The following is a 19,590-nucleotide window of genomic DNA, read 5'->3' on the forward strand; positions in this document are numbered from 1 at the left end:
TCCATCTGGGAGTTCACATCACTTTGTTACATGCATGAGTGCATAATGTATTGACAAACTTTTATAAACAAATTAAGCACATATTATACCAGTCATGACAAGCTCAACTGCATCCTGCAACTTACCCAAGAACAATGCGAGTTTGCTCTTTTATCTCGTACTTAAACACCATTTAGGACGACTAATTAGTTATTTAATTTAACGATATTTCTCTTTTTAATGTTAAAAGAGATCGCCGTTCGTTACTCAACTTAAACAAAAGCATAACCTACAACGAAAGAGAAAAAAGAGGGAACAAAGTTAAAAAATATTTTACTACGACATCAAAAGCAGCTGGGAATCAGCGAACTTTACGGATTAGAGATTAGGGTTTAGGTGTAATTAGTTGCTTTGAGATTTGCTTTAAGACTTAGAACAGTGCTTGAAAACAGAACATAACATAAATCATGTGACCCCACACCTGTATTTTTTACCGATAATCTAATAATTCAAAAAATAGACACGTGTTGACATTTGAATTGAAAATGTACTGGTGTAGTGTATACTCTAAGCGCTTTATAATAGGATCAAGATAGTCTTCCCTTCTATTTTCCATCTCCTTCCATCCCCTTCTACTTTATCAACCATTCATTCCATACCAAGTTAATTTAAGGTTTCAGATTTCGCCACGTCACCAACAACACTCAAGTTTCTTGGGCATTAAAGAAACTTGAGTGTTGTTGGTGAAGTGACGAAATCTGGAACCTTCAATTAACTTGGTATGAAATGAATGGTTGATAAAGTAGGAGGGGATGGAAGTGTATGGAAAGTAGGAGGGAAGACAATCTTGGTCCGTTATAATATCGTCTCGAGGCAATTTATACAATGTTATGTCAATTAACTTTTTTATTTGGCAATCTATAATTGTTTGGGACACTGACACCCTGAACTCGTTTTGTATTGTATAGGATTGTCTGCCCTCCTTGTTCCCGTGCCCTCTCATGCCCTCCTGTTTGTATGGTTACGGTTAAGCCACGTCAACATTTTCTATTACTATTCATTTTTGTCTTATTATCTTTATAAAAAAAATTAATATAAAATATTGACGTGGCTTAACTGTGACCCCACAAAACAGGAGAGCATGAAACAAGGAGGGCAAGACAATCCTTGTCTGTATTTTCTTCTCTCTTGCTATTCAATAATGTCAAATCAAGTTCTCCATTCCAATAGGTGGTGTTGAACTAACAGACGTAATCCACCAAAGTTGAACACTGGTTCAAACGCTGCTTTGGACGTTAAATTTACACAAGCCACCAACTTAGCCACTTTTGTAGCATTGGCCTATTTTACTTCTCAAATGTTCTTCATCAAATTCAAATCTACAAGCATAAGCTTAAGTGGTCAAGTTAATTATAACTGCTACTTACTCGTGAGTAAAAAACTTAAACTTCAATGTCATGGATGTCATCTTAGTGTATAATCTAAAATGTCAATACTCGTCGTGAATGTGAAGAAAGTGCTCAACTACAAATCTGACATCATGTTAATTCATTACCGCTAAAAGACACAACGAGTGTGATATTAGAACCAAGTTTTCTAATAATGATTAAAGATGAAACTTATGTAACATTGAAATGTCATTGTGACAATATTTCCGTTGTACGAAAGTTCTATCTTATTAACAAGGTCTGTAACAAGTAAAAATGACTTTGAAAATAAGTGCAAGGAAATCAGGAATTATATATTTTAACCTGAAAGTGAAAAAATGAAGTCTCAAAAGTGATAAAATGCCAGAATTGGCGTCAAAGAGTTGGAAAGCACCGAGAAATGGACATTGAGTTGAGAGGTGGGGTTAGAACTTTGAACTCGAAGTTCTTTGTTTCGTACCTTCTGCCCTCGTATTTGGACCCAATGAGCAGATTGCCGTCTTCTTCCACCGTATTTTGATTTTCTCCCCCTCCACCACAAAAAAAGTCGTGTCTTTTGACTCCTCCTATAACCTAAAAAGTAGAGGTGCAAATTACAAATACAACTCTCTCTCTCTCTCTCTTCACTTACGTCCCTTTCTCAAGCTTCAGGACAAAGATTTTTCTCCCTTCGTAGTCCTCCCAAAGAACAAGTCCAAGTTCCTTCCGACTTCACCTCTCTCTCTCTCTCTCTCTCCACATATATATATATATATTTAAGCCTCTAATTCATCCAGAAAAATTGATTTCCAAGCAAAACACAAGCATTTCTCATTTGGGTTCTCCTAATTTCCTCAAAATCTCAATACCCTTCTTCCATTTTTTGGATTTTTCAGGTAAAGCTATCACCTTTACTTCGAACAACAGCAACAATGGGAGACTCCTCCACTTTACGTCGAACACTCGACGACTCGAGCGCCGTACAACTCACCGGAAAAATCATGATGATCGCCGTGCTCGTCCTCTTCCTGGTAGTCGTCTTCGTCCTCTGCCTCCACCTCTACGCCAAATATTACTTGTGGCGGGCAAACGACGACCTCACCTCGTCGGTTCCCGGTCAGTCACGGCGGCGGCGGCGCCGATTCGTTTTCGCTCCCGGGCAGGACCCAGTTGCCACGATGCGACGTGGGCTTGACCCTTTAGTCCTCAGGTCCTTACCAGTAGTAGTGTTTCCTTCCGATGACTTCAAAGACGGTCTCGAATGCGCGGTTTGTCTCTCTGAGCTCGTCCATGGCGAGAAAGCAAGGCTGCTTCCGAAATGCAGCCATGGATTCCATGTTGATTGTATCGATATGTGGTTTCAGTCTCACTCCACATGTCCGCTCTGTAGAAACCCTGTTGCTCCTGGGAGCTCTGCTGGTTCCAGTAGTTCTGCATTGGAAGAGAATGCAAGTGATCAGATACTATCACCAGCTGAGAATTTGGTATCTGAGATTTCGGTTGAGACTCCGAATTTCCCAACAAATGTGTTGTTTTGGGGGAACCAAACCCGGGTGAGCTCCGGATCCGGTTCGGGTTTGGAGGAAGAAGGCCCTTCATCACAACCCGTTTGCCCATCTTCTTCGTCTTTGTCATCTGCAAGTAATAGGCCGGATGGGATGTTGGTCATTGATATACCAAGCGAGACTCCATTTGTTTCGGCTTCGCCTTCGCCTTCGCCTTCAAGTAACAGGTTCGCCGGAGAGGACTTGAAGTCTCCGGTGCCGACACGGTTGAGGTCACTGAAGAGGTTGTTGAGCAGGGATAGGAGGATTAGTATCTGCAGTCCTGGTTCTGTGGATGTTGAACAAGGAGAGAGAGGAGGAGGACAGAGTTAGAAAAAAAAGCTAGAATGTTTGTACATAATTTGGTAAGGGAAGATTAATTTTGGTGATGAAAAATTGTTGTCTGAGGAGGATCTGATAGATGTGCAATGTTTTGCATCCCTGAGAATTTTGGATTAGGGTTCTTATGGAGATGAAAATATAAGCATTGTCTATGGGGATTTTAATTTGGTAAATTGTTCTTTTATTCTTGAAGAGATGGAACTTGAGATGTCAAGAAAGTTGTAATATATTTATGTATCTCTTTACTTTGAAACAAAATTCAAACAAATCGTTTGAAATGAATGTATATAGCAAAGTGTCGGCTCAGTTTTCTTAATTATGGGTTTGATGCCTTAAACCCTTTGTTTTGGTTAACCTATGATTCTATGAAGAAGAAAGGAAACGAAATGGTAATTGAAGTTTTTAACTTTTACTTGTTTGGTTATTATTCCCAAGGGAAAGGACTTACCTACACTCGGCATCACCACCGATAATAATGTTATGTGTTTTAACTTTCTTATACGGTGTTTTGTAGTAGTATGAAAGTCTCTCAGTTGTGAGAGAAAATTTCTCTTTTGACTCCATAAATGTTGTTCCAGACTAGTGAGCATCCAATATGCGCAATCATCTGTCTTGTCTATGTTGGATGTTGGTGGTTATACCTACCGCCTTTGCTGGAAGTGATTTTCGCATAGTATTTTTAGATCATCACACCATTTTTCATTTAAGATCATCAGATTGAATCAATTACACAGAATCAATGAACCAAATTAAACAAGGATGTGTAAGCAGCTAAAAATAATGTGGGAAAATCACTACTGAGGCTTCTTTGATCTTTAAACAACATTTTTTGTTGTTATTATACTATCAGTTTCTGAGACCAAAAAAAACAAAAAAATGCTAGAATTGCAAGAGGAATACGTTTTTGGAGAGAGTAATTGGTTGTATATTCTTGTGTTTATCTCACTTATCACGTGATAAATCAAATTAAATGGTTGTCAGGAGAGAATCGGCTTTGTAACCGCTCATATCTCTCCCTGGTCATGTGATCTCTTTGTGCCCATCTCCCCATCACGTAGAGAAGATACACAACCGAGCCGCAATGGCCATACCATTTCTCCCCAATTTTTGGGATAATGAGGATCTCTTAGAAAGCTTCTAACAAATTATAAACAGCTGCACATGTATGAAGTAAGAATAATTTCAGATGTATTAAAAGCCCTCAATTGCCATACAATGTCTGTGTCACATAAAAGGCAAGTTGAATGATCTCAGCAATTCCATCTCTTTTAGCAGAAGTAGAGTATTACACATGAAGCTTTGCTGGGAAAGTGTAGTACAAACTTAATCTTTTTAACTATAATTTGGCTTTCCTGCATATAAATCATGAGGATGCAGTTGAAGATTGAGTGAAATAGAACATAAAAAATGTAGTCCAGAGTGAGAGAAACTTATTTGTTACCGGGTGCCTATCTCTCTCCTGACCTCAAATGACACATGACATGAGGCGAGAGATAAGCACAAGGTGCGAGAGCATAAATCATCAAATGTCACTTCTTAATTGCAATTCCTTCGATTACTTACAAACCCTAAGAGAAGGCTACATTGACTTGGTTGTCAAGCAATTTAAGTTCAATTTTACAGCATACTCACAAATGAAACACAATAACAGTACACCTAAAGAACAATCTCTCAGCATCCTTTTCCATCCTCCGATGATTCGAAGCAACCAAGATGGCTTGAATTCCCGGCTTTCTTCCATTCGATGATCCAACTGCATTCCCATCACAGCCAATGCACAATCCATGAGTTCATTGTACTTCATCAAAAAATTTGGATTAGACTAGGATCTTCTTGCCACCACAGTTCCATCAATCAGTTCAAATCCTTCATGGAGCAGAAGGGTTAATAATTTCGATTCTCTATTCCCCAACTTCATGAAAATTTATGTCACCAAATAGACTGGCCCATAAGTTTTTCCAACTTGAGGGCTTCCATTCTTGTTGACGCACATATAAGGCATTGCATTGTCTGCTCTCTTTGTGGGGTTGAAAAGACTGGCAATAGGCCCCGACATTTGACGCCGGTGCTTGCCATCGGTAGCCTTGCCGGTGCCATACACCGGACCGGAAACATTAGTCCTCTTCGTATTAGAAACATGAGATGTGGTTGCTGGTTTTGTAGTAGTTTTGTTCAGTTTCTCTCCTTTCAACCATGGAAATATTAACTTTTTCCATGATTTCTTCTTCTTCTCTTGTCCCAATCTTCTCTCTCCACCTTCTTCTGATGATGCCTGGACGTCTCCCTCTATTGAATAGTGTTTGGCTTCTTCCAAAAACTGATTGAATTCAAAAATTAAAACCAGATGAAATTACATCATAGAATATTTTTTTGCATTGACTACAAAATTGTTTCCAAGCACGAAAGTGACAAAATATTGTAGTAGTTTGTATGTCCTTTAATAAAAGAATGCCCAAAATATTATAATCTCTTCAACATTTTGAGACTCAACGCTACCAATTAATAACCTAACCTGATAAAAGTCGGTATGAGGATCGAATCCATTGCTATGACCATGATCCATCTCATATTTTGGATGCACAGGAGATTTCTTCATGCTCGTCTAAACTAAGGAAAAACAAGACGATGGTTAGAAAGCGTTTACTCTTGCAGCCGAGGGCTTGAGTTGGAATCTCCCTTCCCCAAATATCGCTTTGCATAATTATTATTATTTTTTTATAAATTAAGAAAATGAAATGAAATTCTTAGCTACTTCTCTACCTTTCAGTTGAAGAAGAGCAATCAATCAAGCGGAAAGCTCTGGAACTAAATTATAGTGGTCCATTTCTACTAACCATTGATCAAAAAAGGCAAAAGCCAACCACCCTTTTACAGAAAAACCCACATCAAAATATTTCTGGTTAAAAAAAAAACCCCACAAAAATCTGAAACGGTGGTTGGAATGGCAGTTCAAACGGCAGTGTTCATACTTGAGAAAGCAGCACAGAGTGCAATTAGCAAAAGATACTTAAAACGGCTCACTTGATAAGTCAAAACGTATGCAACGGATAATCACTTGAAGTGCAAAGTTAAGCTGGAAACATTAATTAGTGGTAACCACTGTTTAATGACTTTTACAGTGCTCCTAATCGATGGTCCCCTGTCATCACAAAATTAAGAGTAATTACAGAGAGACTAATGACTCGTTTAGATGTGCTTTTAAAATAACTAAAAGCGTTTTTAAATAAAATGTTTTTTGGGTTACATTAAATAAAATGTAGACAAAATTTTGTAATCTAAATGATATGAAAGTTGATCATTGAATTTTGACTTAAGCGTTGATAAATGTGCTCATTCCTCTTGCTGACACATAATTTAGTTTGCAAATTTTGTATATAAATAGTCTCCGTAGCATTACTCACTTTAATCAATCCTAAACCCCTTCAAGTGGTGTATTGCTTTGTAGTTAGCGCATTCCTCTTCAACCAACTGCATTCCGAATTCAAACATTTCTCCTCCCTTAGTTTAGATTAGGGTAGTAATATCAGTTGTAACAAAAAAAAAACTGTCAAAAAATTAAGGGTTAAAGACGCATGACTACCAAACTTTATGAGTGATTCCAAATTGATCATAACCTTTTAAAACATTCCAAAAAACTACCTAATGTTTTAAAAGTTGGACATATGTTAGGTTACAAACGTCAAGTGACTGCGGTATCAGTGTTAAATGATAATGTCATTAACGTTAAATGATAAACATGGACAAAAATGAAGTTGATTTTCGCCGATCCTTATCTTTGGAGCTCGAAATCCTTAAATCGTGACATTTAGTGAAAAAAAAAAACACTAAACTTGCTTGGCTAAAAATGGTCGATTTGGGAATTCAAATCTTCACATATGACATGAGAGTTCAAATCTATTTCAATATTTATGCACGTCATCATTTAACGCTAGTGACCTAATAAATGTTTATTTTTTAAAATGTTGAGTAGTTATATGGAATGTTAAAAAAATTAAGACTAATTATTTTTTAGTACAACGATATATTTTACATTAAGGAGAGAGAGGAGTTTGGCTTAGTCACACAATGAACAACCTAATTTGGTATCAAATTTACTACGAGATCACTTACAAGTTAAAAAAAAATACTACCAAATCAAATCAAACCCAAAAATTAAGGGCAGTGAAAGAAACATTTTGTCATGTGGACTGGGTCATGCACGAGTGCCGACGAATGCGGAGCATGTTTTGGCGGGTTTGAGGATTTCTTTTGGGCAAAAGTTTTAGAAGGGAAAAGGTAAAGTCTGTATCTCCTTCTTCCTCCATTTCTGGCGTCAATCAGAACATAACCAATTAAAAGCAAGATAGGGAGAAAAATAAACTTGCTTCACTATACAACGACGTTTTTCTTTTCAAAGAATAGGTTTAAGATATTTTCACAACTTAGTATCGAGCTTATTACAAATTTATTATTCTTACATCGATGTGAGTTGAACTTGAAATTTTTTCGAGTCAAGTAAAGACAGGATGTCACTAGATTAATAGGTCAAGATGACAATTTATTGTATTATTTATAATATTTCGACTTATTATGACTGACTTATTGTGTTATTCTTGTTCACTTGTAATAAGAGGTCTTAAATTTCACTTTCGTGTATAATGAGTTCGGTATCAAATTATTATGACTGACCTGTTGTGCGGCTTTACCAAAATTCCACACCCCGTAATGTAATTTATATTGTTCTATTAAACTTTTGTGCCAAAAATCCTTCCGTTTTCCCTCTCGCAGAGAAACTACCAAAACCTCCTGCTCTTCACCGCCAACTCCTTTCTTTGGTTGGGGTCGGCGGCAACCTCCTTACTCTTCATTTTTCCTTCTCCTCTCAAGTAATTATATGCATGGTCCTGCCCTTTCGCTGCTTATGGTTGCCGGATTGTGAGGTCACGACGCTTATTCTCTGCATCTTTCGCCATTTTCCAGTGTTTTTCACCGTATTTTGCACTTACAACCTTATCCATCCTACAACCACCTTTCTTTTGTGAAGACCCATATTTTGAAAAGTGTATATACTGTATGTGTATTTTGATTTCATAAATGATCATATATTAACTTCTCACATAGGTCTGTAAATATATTTGCATGCCTGGGAGCCTCCATACGTGCATTACTTAGAACTTCAGTTCATTATCCTATCATTTTCTAAGCTGTGCATGTCCAATGTAAACCGAAATCCGAACCGGAAACTTGTGCGTGCAAGGGAGGGTTATATTGTGCGTGTTCGCAGGCGAGAGAGAGTAGCAACCAAAAGACCAAACAGAAACTCCACTGAAGTCAAAATAACACAACGAGCAGTGTCATGTTTGAACACTGGCAGGGAAACGAGGACCAAACATTGCCATACAAGGCAAAACATCGGCCACGAGAGTCGACTGACCTTAGCATCAACCTCCTATTCAAAATTATATTAGATACAGAGACAAAACCTATATCGAGTATTTGGAACAAGTACCTCGACTCGCAACAGCTTTTATGTCCACGGACCCAAATAAATTTTCTACTTGGGATGTACGATATTAAAGTTGAAGTAGAGGCAGCGCCATTACAACACCAAAGACGGAAATCAGCAAAACCATCATCCAGGTTGGGACTGACTGCCTTTTCTTTTTCCCCGCCTCGGCATCTACTCTTTTCATACCTCCTGTTGAATCATCAACCTTTTCCAACAAGGGCCTCAAATTTCCTTGAGATGGATCGGATGACACATGCTCTGGAATAAGCTGCTCGGAAAGCTGCTGCTGCTGGTGGTTATACTTCTCCACATACTCGGGGAACATTTTCCGGAATGTTGCACTGTTTCAATATAAAATTGTCAGACAGCATGATAAAGATTGAAACTTGTCACATAGAAAACCAGAAACGAGCCAAAAGGGGAGTAATCCACACAGGGGACCCCCATTCAGAAACACCCTTGACGAAAATGAAAGGGCAGGGTGTCTGAACAATTTTCTTCCTTGAAAAAAATCCAATGGGGTCTATTGGAATGATATATAAATTCTATACAAAAATCAGCTGTCTGAGCAAACTGATTTGACGCCTAGTACTCTCAACTCACCTAATTCAAGCAAATTTTGAACAGATATAAGCAACACAATTGGCAATTGGAATTAACCAATGCAAATGCAGATGAATAGAAGAAGAGGATGGGCCACTCAACCACAACCATATTCAAACATTATGTTACTTTAGCCCTTGGTGTGGCTTAAATAATCTAAAAATAGAGGATATAAAACAAGCTGTGGATGACCCAGTGAACTTACTTCTTAGAGTTAAATGCAAGAGAAGCTTTTGCCAGACGTTTCTTCTCAGCAACAGTAGTGTTCACACTGCCGGTAGTAGGACTGGTGTCCATCTACGCGAGAAAAGATGTATTGAAGCATTAGAGATGCTTCAAAAGTGACAAAAGGATGTGACCAAAGGAATAGATTTTGAAAAAAATTAAATAAACCATGTTCAACATAAAATGATTTGCTTGAACTACTGAACACAGCAGGAGGGATATAAATCAGCACATCTCATTATACAAAAGATACGGCTGCCTGTACTTCCAAACAAGTTAAGATTCATAAAGCAACTTATTCGTTAGGAGAATCTGATATAACATTATAAAAACAGTTCACAGTAGAAAATAAAATTGCAAAAAGAAACCAAAGCGAAAGAAAAATAACTATGTCAAAGGGCCAAAATGGACTCACCATGAATGAAAGTAGCCCCGTGAGTATGCTGCATATTTGAAGAACGGATGTTAGTAAAATTACAAATTACCACAAGTATTATAAGTAATAGGGAATTGCTAACAAAGAGAAAGCGTAGAAAAACATGTAACATAACAAAACACGTTCTTAATTAACCCAGATGTGTCTAACCTTGACACGGACCACATTGGATTCCAACTTTCAGGATGAACTGCAAATGTACCACATGAAGTTAGTTACTGAAAAACACACAAGAAATATTCTCTTTAAAAAGAAATTCACAAAACTTACAATCACTCATAGATAAACAAATTTTCTTCTGAGTCATGAATCTTCCATTTGGAGTAGTCATGCTACATACAGCATGGAAAGCGTAAGTAGCAATTAGAATCAACAAACTAAATTTATGAAGTAAACAATTGCATGACGAAATATGTCATTAATATTTGCAAATAACTTTTCTGGAGAAGTTTGGCATCCAAAAAGTAGATACCTGATTCCTGGCGGTTTAAATGGGTACTCTGGAGGAAACTTGATCTTTCCGTAGTAATATCCACCTACAATGAGTAGAGAAAATTCAAAAAATACGCAAGCATTGAAATCAAACTCAGATAATCATAAGAACAGTGCAACAAATGACTAATTTATCATAGATTATTTAAGCTAAGAACCCAATACACGTATCAAAATACAATGGCAGTGGGGGGAAAAGACAAACCTGCAAAAGGTGTTCCTTCACTTCCCTCCAGCACGTAGTCTGAAGCATCAGATATAAACAATAAGCAAAAATATCCTCAACTAAAGAGAAATAACTTACAATATCATATAGATAACCCTCCCGACGCAGTTAGAAATAATATAGAAGCAAAGGACGCAAAGGAGTATTCTGCACTTCCAGAAATGACAACACAACTATGAGTAAGGTGGCACATTAACATCCCATGGTGGTAGTCACTCATGGACTCAGCATAATCAATAAAAAGATAAAATACCCAACAGTATGAAAACTGTGTTTGGCAAGTTATTTATATGTTTCTAAAAGAAACTGTTTGAGAACCATTATGGAGTGTCTAACCTACAAAGTTCCTTACGACAATTCACTTACTTCACAATGTTGAAACAACTAAAATTGAAAAATCCCCATAACAACAAAACCGTTGTTTCATGTCTCGTCCCAATTTCACTAAAATTTGCAAATTGATGTAAAATTAACCTATACCACTGCTCTAGCATATATAATGCTCGTTCAACTATCAAAAAGACCAAAAACTCTCAGACAATATAAAAATTATAGGGTGGACAAACCACATTGAATAAGTACCTAGATAGCCAAACAAACCCATTCCAATTTAAAGGATCATTTGCAAATAAACTTACGCCATTCAAGAATATCGTTTGGGTGAGGACGAGCCACAATATGAGAAACTGGTTCCTACACACAGAAAATAAAACTATTAACACCATCCAGAGTAAAATAATAAAGTTCCAAGATAGCAAAAAGTAGACATCATTTATTTAACTAGCGCACATATACTTGCTACAGTTATCAAATTTAGCAAGAATAACCACATTAATCAATCTTTTCATGAATACAACAGGACAGCGAGAGAAGCCAAAGCCCTTAACACAATACAATCCAAAAACTACCCACATACTGACATTGCAATGAAACATCAAAATTGTAAACCAGTCAAACAAGCCAGATATAACCACAAAGAACACATGAAAGAGAACGAAAGATAACATTCAGGGTGTAACGAACCGGCTACAAACGAATGCCAAAAACAAGTTCAGATGAACAAAGAAGTCATACTTTGCAGAGTGCTCTATATTCTTTCTGGAGGCGCTTGATACATGATTTCTCCGCCATCTCACGAAAAACGTAATAAATAAAGCACTATTCAGTACTTAGCTCCTTTTGGTTCCAAATAATTACTACCAGTCCTCTGATAAAATAGAAGAAAGTAACACAGATAGTTAGATTCTTGTAAAACAATCAAAATATTACATATTAAATTAACAATGTATTAAATTACAACAATTGCCAGAAAGAAAAAAACATTAAAAATAACTAAATTAGTTAAATCAACAAGTTTGTTAATTCACCCAATTTAGGGTTTTAAACAAAAATTCACCAACTTCAATTGCAATCTCATCCTCTGTTAGTAATTACACGAACAACAAACCTAACCCTAATTTCAACTGCCAAACTTTAAACCTTCAAATTGAACCCAAAAAAATTATGCATTTAAAATTCGAAAAAGTGAAATTAAAAATTAAAAACAGATAAACACGATATGATTGAAGAACACAGATCGGAATCAGAAATGATCAAATTTTGGGGCAAACCTGAGGAGATCGGCGATTGGGGGATAAGCAGGAGACCTCGATCGCACATCCAATGACAATTGCTGCTTGTGTTTACGAATTGCAGCTGAGAGCCCACCTACGACGTCGTATCCAGCGAGTATCTATTTAAACGGTGTTTAAGAAGTCGTTATTTGTTGAGTCAGTCCCCGCAGTCACATCTCCCCAGTTCAATTGACTATTATACCCTGGTACTCTCCTATTGCTACTCGGTTGGTTGCTTTCTAAGGGTAGTTTTGTAAAACCAGATGTGATGCGCTTGGTATTTTTTTTTTATCGAATGTTAAAAAATAACAATAAATTCCAGGTACTTTGAGGATATTCGAAAATTACTTTAATTCTAAATTTTTTAAATATGATCCAATTCGACTTCGAAATTATAGAACGAAAATTAAAAACGTTATTTTTAATACTATCGGTCCGAAAATCACCCCTAATTTTATACATTTGTCATATCTTATTAACATACTTGATTTTGTTAATTCTCATTTATTTTTGTGAGCACTTATTTTGTTTTATTGTTTTGACTTATTTTTAGTTACATCCCTGCTTGATTGGAGGCTTGTATGAACATTTGGGTCTCGAGACTTAGTTGGTTTTGCATGTGATTTTTGGGCCTTGGATACAAAAATACAAACGTACCAAATTCATTTGAACCTAATCTCCACCACAAGTAAAAATAGAGCAATGCTAACGAGATCAAGTTTTTTTTTTTTAAAATCAAATTGCAAACCAAATTAGGTGTCACAAATAAGAAATAAGCACGTTAATCGACATTTAATTAATAATCCAATTATCTACAATCGCATCATTTAGATCCTCTCCGGATCTCCTCACTGAGGATCCGGGGGATCAATTAATACCAACTATTTATCAAAGATCGTGCGGCTACAATTGAATGCTTTTTATATTTTCAAAAGTAAAGTAACCTCATTTTACGTGAAAAATATATATAAAAAAAAATTGTGGCCACACGATCTTTGAAGAACTGTTATTATTAATTGATCCCTAGTGAGGGGACCAGAGATTAGCACTTTACCAAAGTCTCGAACATCAAACTCTACCTTATGACAAATGTAGAATGAACAAGCATTGCCTCAAAAGACAACCAAAAGGATTTTGTATACAAACTCCAAACTCCCAAAATCATTCCTCCAGTTGAGATCTTCAAATATCAAATTTCGCCGACGACAAGAAAAACTCCATTTGTTTTTAGTTTACCATATGAAGATCAATCAAATTAGAAATTATTTAAACGCTTGATTAATGTCAAAATTTATGTGTTTAATTAAATAACATGATTCGTTTATTTATTAATAATTACTAAATAATTTTGAATTAAGTTGATTTTAAGCATAATTGATTTATAAATTGTGACTTAGAAAACAATTCAAATCATCAGGTAACATTGCTATCATTCGTATAAGAAAAAATCAAAATAAAAAGACAAAAGCCAGTAGTTTGTTGACAAGATCCAAGAGCTTATCAAAGAGTACAAAAAAGGTGCCAGCTTTGCATGGTTTTGAACTCTGCTTTTAGAGCAACTCCAGCGGATGCTGGTTGCTCGGGCGACATGGGAGGAGAAAGGGCCTGAGGGCCGGTGGGAGCAGCTCCAGCGGGGAAGGGCCCGAGTGAGGGTGGGAGCCCGAGCGAAGGGGGGGTGGGGAGTCGACGGGCCTGTGGCCCGAGTGTTTTGCAATTTTTTATTTTTTTTGTGTCAGAGAGAGAGAGAGAGAGAGAGGTTTTTTATTATTTAAACAAACAAAAAAAAAACTATTATTTTGATTGCTTATTGACAGGGGGGAGGGTTCCAAGGGTGGAGATGTAAATGGCAATTACTGTTCATTAATTGTAGTTACTATTCATTTAAAGCAGTTACTGTTTAATAGGGTGGATTGAATAGTGGATTGCCAGGGGAAGGGCTCCATGGGTGGAATTGCTCTTATAAGCGTCAGCCATGCATAGCCCAAGAAGGTCCAGACTGAGACACTTCAATCCCACGGCTTTGTGTGTATGGAACCAACAACTTACTCTTCAGTCAGCTTATATATCATATTGTTTCCACACTTTCGAGAGATATTTCAGTGCGATTGAAATACAAAATAATACATTAATGATCATGCATTTTATGTTCCGATTACATTGAAAAATCTCTACACATTAGATCCAACACTGTCCCAGTTCCAGTACCACTGCCTTATCACTAATAACATATAATAACCACCCTTTTAGCTTCCCAAAACACCATTAATATTATTATTAATATTAAAATCACGTGCCCCATCACCTCACCAACATTGCCAATTACAAATACATCACCAATTCATCATCCTTTCACACCAAAATCTGCAGCGTGCATCAGTCAAAGTTTGAGCACATGATCCCACTGATTAGGGCGACGTACAAAATTGCATGAACTATAGGGGTATTAAGCTAATGAGTCATACAATGAAGCTCTGGGAGAGAGTCATTGAGCATAGATTGAGGCAAGAGACACGGGTTTCAGACAACCAATTCGGGTTCATGCCAGGACGCTCAACCATGGAGGCAATCTATCTCTTACGAAGATTGATGGAAAGATATAGAGATGGGAAAAAGGATTTACACATGGTCTTTATAGATTTGGAAAAAGCGTATGATAGGGTCCCAAGAGACATTCTTTGGAGGATTTTTGAGAAGAAAGGAGTACGAGTAGCATATATCCAAGCTATAAAGGATATGTATGAAGAAGCAAAGACTGCCGTAAGAACTCATGAAGGACAAACCGAAAGCTTTCCCATAACTGTAGGATTACATCAAGGCTCATCCTTAAGTCCTTACCTTTTTGCGTTGGTAATGGATGAGTTAACAAGACATATTCAAGATGATATTCCTTGGTGTATGCTTTTCGCAGACGATATAGTGTTGATAGATGAAACTCAGGAAGGGGTAAATGCAAAGCTTAACCTTTGGAGAGAAGTGTTGGAATCTAAAGGTCTTCGCCTAAGCCGATCAAAGACAGAATATATGGAGTGCAAGTTCAGTGCAAATGGAGGCCAAAACGAGTTAGGGGTGAGGATCGGAGATCAAGAAATACCAAAGAGCGACCGTTTTCGTTACCTAGGATCTATCTTGCAAAAGAACGGAGAATTAGATGGAGATCTCAACCATAGAATACAAGCTGGATGGATGAAGTGGAAGAGTGCATCCGGCGTGTTATGTGACCGCCGTATGCCACTAAAGCTCAAGGGAAAATTTTATAGGACGGCAATAAGGCCGGCGATGCTGTATGGCACAGAATGTTGGGCGGTGAAACATCAACACGTACACAAAATGGGTGTAGCGGAGATGAGGATGCTTCGTTGGATGTGTGGGCACACGAGAAAGGATAAGATTAGGAATGAGGATATCCGGGGTAAAGTAGGAGTAGCCGAAATTGAAGGAAAGATGAGAGAAAATCGGTTACGGTGGTTTGGACATGTGCAAAGAAGGCCTACTGACGCTCCGATTAGAAGATGCGACTATGGGACAGAGGTTCAGGGCCGAAGGGGTAGAGGAAGACCTAGGAAAACTTTGGAAGAGACTCTAAGAAAAGACTTAGAGTACTTGGATCTAACGAAGGACATGACACAGGATCGAGCACAATGGCGTTCTAAGATTCATATAGCCGATCCCACTCAGTGACTTGGATTTTCCAAGTCTCCAACCGAGAAGTTTTCCTCACTCGGAAAATTAAGGGAACACTACCCCAACCTACATGCTCCACTCAGAAAGCTTCAACATACAAGCTTCAACAAAAGAAAATTCAAAGAACTTAGCGAAGAAGGCTTTGGTGTATTTAACACAATACGTTGAAATGAAGGAAAGCTTATTTATTGATATCCCCGATAAGCTACAAATATGTACATATACATGAGTCAAAATAAACACACAAGAGGGAGCCTTCACAAAGGTTGCTTAGGAGAAGTCTCAGCAGTCGGTAGAGCCCCAGAAAGAGAAGGCACCGGAGGGGGATCATTTGGAGCCTCAGTACTGGACAGAACCCTAGAAGGAGGAGGCATCAGAGGTTGATCATTTGGAGCTTCATTACGCGGTATAGCCCCAGAAGACGAAGGCAATAAATGCCTTTGGAACAAACCCACAAATCTCTGATGATCAAGTAAAACCTGACCATCAGTTTCCTTCATCTGGTCAAGCTTCCTCTTCATGTTTGTAGCATAGTCATGTGCGAGCCGGTGCAACTGTTTATTCTCATGCTTGAGCCCTCTAATCTCCTGTTTGAGACTCATCACTTCAGCCGCCAATGATTCAACTTGGCGGGTTCGAGCAAATAGGCGTTGGGCCATATTAGACACAGAACCTGCACACTGAACACTGAGAGCCAGCGAATCCTTAACAGCTAACTCATCAGACCGTTTGGAAAGTAGTCTGTTATCTTTGGGAGTGAGAAGGTTCCTGGCCACCACCGCAGCGGTCATATCATTCTTCATCACGGAATCCCCAACGGTAAGAGGACCAGTAGGGGAGACGAAGGATGGGCGCCATATGTTGTCTGGAGAAGGCGGGGCTGCCTCTTCAACAAGGTTCAAGTCAAAACGACGGTCGGAGGGGCCAGACATTTTCAAAGGTGTTGAAGAGAGAAGAGGTCGGACAAATCAAGATCTTAGAAGTGCAAGAATGAAGCTTCTACTGGTGGAGATTCAAGTGTGCTTTGGAACTTAATGCCAGCCCTTATAAAAATCTGCACTCGACGGAGCTTCAGAAATCGAAGAGGTGCCTGCTCAGAAATCGAAGAGGCGTTTGCTTTCTCAAAAGCTGGGCTGCTTAGAGATCACGAGGGTTGATCTCAGAAATCGAAGAGGCGTTTGCTTTCTCAAAAGTTGGGCTGCTCAAAGACCACGAAGGCTGATCTCAGAAATCGAAGAGGCGCTCGCTTTCTCAAAAGCTGGGCTCCCCAGAGACCACGAGGGCCGATCTCAGAAATCGAAGAGGCACCTACTTTTCCAGCCTTGTCAGCACCTGTCACACGCACACTCAGCTTTGCGGAAATTATGGGCATTCTGTCGAAGACTTCTGGGGAAGTAGAAAACACATGAATCTTACTGTTCAATCACCCACTTCCCACACGCAACAATAGCTCATGGGTACCACAGAAAACTTTGCCAAAGTTCTCTGCCAAAGTTGAGCACGTGAAGCTTGCAGCTCCCACTACATCGCTCTGACCAAGAAGGGTAAAAGAATAGCAAAGAAACAACACTAACAAAGTTTAGACCCATAAATTTTGAAGGTCTAGCTACCATATTATTACCCACAAGGGTAAAGGAACAGTACCACTGCTGGATAATTGGAAAGTCCCTGTGTGTCAATCTCTGTGCTTCGTGGCAAGGTAGACTAGCAAACATGCCCAACCTTTACTCATATTCGAGAAAACACTCCCAATAAGATTGCTTGCTCCAAAATCGAAGAGGCACCGTCCTCTGAATCTCGAGAGCCAGACTCCCAACATGACTACTTTCTTAAAAATCGAAGAGAGGGTAAAGGAACAGTACCATTGCTGGATAATTGGAAAGTCCCTGTGTGTCAACCTCTGTGCTTCATGGCAAGGTAGACTAGCAAACATGCCCAACCTTTACTCACATTCGAGAAAACACTCCCAACAAGATTGCTTGCTCCAAAATCGAAGAGGCGCCGCCCTCCGAATCTCGAGAGCCAGACTCCCAACATGATTACTTTCTCAAAAATCGAAGAGACACTGCTCCCCGAATCTTCGAGAGCCAGACCCCCAGCATGATTGCTTTCTCAAAAATCGATGAGGCATCGTTCTCCGAATCAATCGAAGAGGCGCTCGCTTTCTCAAAAGCTGGGCTGCTCAGAGACCACGAGGGCCGATCTCAGAAATCGAAGAGGCACCTACTTTTCTAGCCTTGTCAGCACCTGTCACACGCACACTCAGCTTTGCAGAAATTATGGGCATTCTGTCGAAGACTTCTGGTGAAGTAGAAAGCACATGAATCTTACTGTTCAATCACCCACTTCCCACACGCAACAATAGCTCATGGGTACCACAGATAACTTTGCCAAAGTTCTCTGCCAAAGTTGAGCACGTGAAGCTTGCAGCTCCCACTACATCGCTCTGACCAAGAAAGGTGAAAGAATAGCAAAGAAACAGCACTAACAAAGTTTAGACACATAAATTTTGAAGGTCTAGCTACCATATTATTACCCACAAGGGTAAAGGAACAGTACCACTGCTGGATAATTGGAAAGTCCCTGTGTGTCAACCTCTGTGCTTCGTGGCAAGGTAGACTAGCAAACATGCCCAACCTTTACTCACATTCGAGAAAACACTCCCAACAAGATTGCTTGCTCCAAAATCGAAGAGGCACCGTCCTCCGAATCTCGAGAGCCAGACTCCCAACATGACTACTTTCTCAAAATCGAAGAGAGGGTAAAGGAACAGTACCATTGCTGGATAATTGGAAAGTCCCTGTGTGTCAACCTTTGTGCTTCGTGGCAAGGTAGACTAGCAAACATGCCCAACCTTTACTCACATTCGAGACAACACTCCCAACAAGATTGCTTGCTCCAAAATCGAAGAGGCACCGCCCTCCGAATCTCGAGAGCCAGACTCCCAACATGATTACTTCCTCAAAAATCGAAGAGACACTGCTCTCCGAATCTCGAGAGCCAGACCCCCAGCATGATTGCTTTCTCAAAAATCGAAGAGGCATCGTTCTCCGAATCTCGAGAGCCAGATACCACAGACCACTTTTTCAAAGTGCTCTGACAGAGTTAAAACATGTGAAACTGGCAGCTCCCACTACCGTGCTATGACCAAGCAGGGTAAAGGAATAGCATTACTACTTGTTAGGGAGACTCCTATATATGTCGACCCCCATCCCCAACGGACAGGCAGACCTGCAAAAATGCTCAACCCTTCATCATATCTGAGAGGGCACTCCCAACGAAGCCTTTCGAAATATTCAGCTTTCTTTCCCCCCGATAATACCTCTGCAAACAAGCTATACTAGAGCAAGAATATCTCATATCATCAGGGTTAAAAGCAAGAGTATCCCATATCATGCTTTTTCCCTGTCTTTTCCTTTGGCCTTGTTTTTACCTGCAAGACAAGGAGAAAGAGAGCAATCAGTCAGCACTTGGAATCAAGCTTCCAGCCAGGATCTGACTGCCTGGAACCCCTTACCTGATTACTTACCTGGCATTGCTCTCGAGTACTCATCT

The 19,590-nt window shown here is 39.0% G+C and overlaps 3 protein-coding genes across 5 annotated transcripts; 1 reads left to right on the forward strand and 2 right to left on the reverse strand.

Moving 5' to 3' along the window:
• Window positions 1-2,107: 2,107 nt before the first annotated feature.
• On the forward strand, window positions 2,108-3,587 carry LOC126583281 (RING-H2 finger protein ATL3). Its single transcript, XM_050247616.1, has one exon. It carries the CDS (start codon window positions 2,318-2,320, stop codon window positions 3,260-3,262), a length of 945 nt encoding a protein of 314 aa, XP_050103573.1. The 5' UTR covers window positions 2,108-2,317; the 3' UTR covers window positions 3,263-3,587.
• Window positions 3,588-4,790: 1,203 nt separating this feature from the next.
• On the reverse strand, window positions 4,791-6,288 carry LOC126582911 (uncharacterized). Of its 3 annotated transcripts, none has more exons than XM_050247136.1 (3): window positions 6,106-6,288; window positions 5,784-5,873; window positions 4,791-5,588 (listed from the first exon to the last, which is right to left on the reverse strand). In XM_050247136.1, the coding sequence occupies exons 1-3, from the start codon at window positions 6,106-6,108 to the stop codon at window positions 5,196-5,198; spliced, it is 486 nt and encodes a 161-aa protein (XP_050103093.1). In that variant the 5' UTR covers window positions 6,109-6,288; the 3' UTR covers window positions 4,791-5,195. The 3 variants fall into 3 exon arrangements, with proteins under 3 accessions (XP_050103093.1, XP_050103095.1, XP_050103094.1); XM_050247138.1 differs by having other exon boundaries at window positions 6,032-6,288; XM_050247137.1 differs by having other exon boundaries at window positions 5,784-5,878; window positions 6,032-6,288.
• A 2,257-nt stretch (window positions 6,289-8,545) lies between these two features.
• On the reverse strand, window positions 8,546-12,515 carry LOC126583203 (ubiquitin-conjugating enzyme E2 34-like). The gene is made up of 10 exons (XM_050247524.1): window positions 12,352-12,515; window positions 11,816-11,948; window positions 11,380-11,434; window positions 10,721-10,759; window positions 10,496-10,559; window positions 10,294-10,355; window positions 10,174-10,213; window positions 10,003-10,030; window positions 9,568-9,659; window positions 8,546-9,100 (listed from the first exon to the last, which is right to left on the reverse strand). Exons 2-10 carry the CDS (start codon window positions 11,870-11,872, stop codon window positions 8,824-8,826), a joined length of 714 nt encoding a protein of 237 aa, XP_050103481.1. The 5' UTR covers window positions 11,873-11,948; window positions 12,352-12,515; the 3' UTR covers window positions 8,546-8,823.
• Window positions 12,516-19,590: the final 7,075 nt, after the last annotated feature.

This window comes from Malus sylvestris, chromosome 9 (genome assembly GCF_916048215.2).
Source record: "Malus sylvestris chromosome 9, drMalSylv7.2, whole genome shotgun sequence".
NCBI classification, from domain to species: Eukaryota; Viridiplantae; Streptophyta; class Magnoliopsida; order Rosales; family Rosaceae; genus Malus; species Malus sylvestris.

Excerpts from the sequence above, each read along its gene's own strand:
- LOC126583281 (XM_050247616.1), top strand. The coding sequence starts at position 2,318 with ATGGGAGACTCCTCCACTTTACGTCGAACACTCGACGACTCGAGCGCC.
- LOC126582911 (XM_050247136.1), bottom strand. Across the intron at positions 5,589-5,783 it reads CTCATACCGACTTTTATCAG|TTTTTGGAAGAAGCCAAACA; the intron begins GTTAGGTTATTA and ends GAATTCAATCAG.
- LOC126583203 (XM_050247524.1), bottom strand. The coding sequence starts at position 11,872 with ATGGCGGAGAAATCATGTATCAAGCGCCTCCAGAAAGAATATAGAGCA. Across the intron at positions 9,660-10,002 it reads CGGGGCTACTTTCATTCATG|ATGGACACCAGTCCTACTAC; the intron begins GTGAGTCCATTT and ends TTTCTCGCGTAG. Across the intron at positions 9,101-9,567 it reads CTTGCATTTAACTCTAAGAA|TGCAACATTCCGGAAAATGT; the intron begins GTAAGTTCACTG and ends ATATTGAAACAG.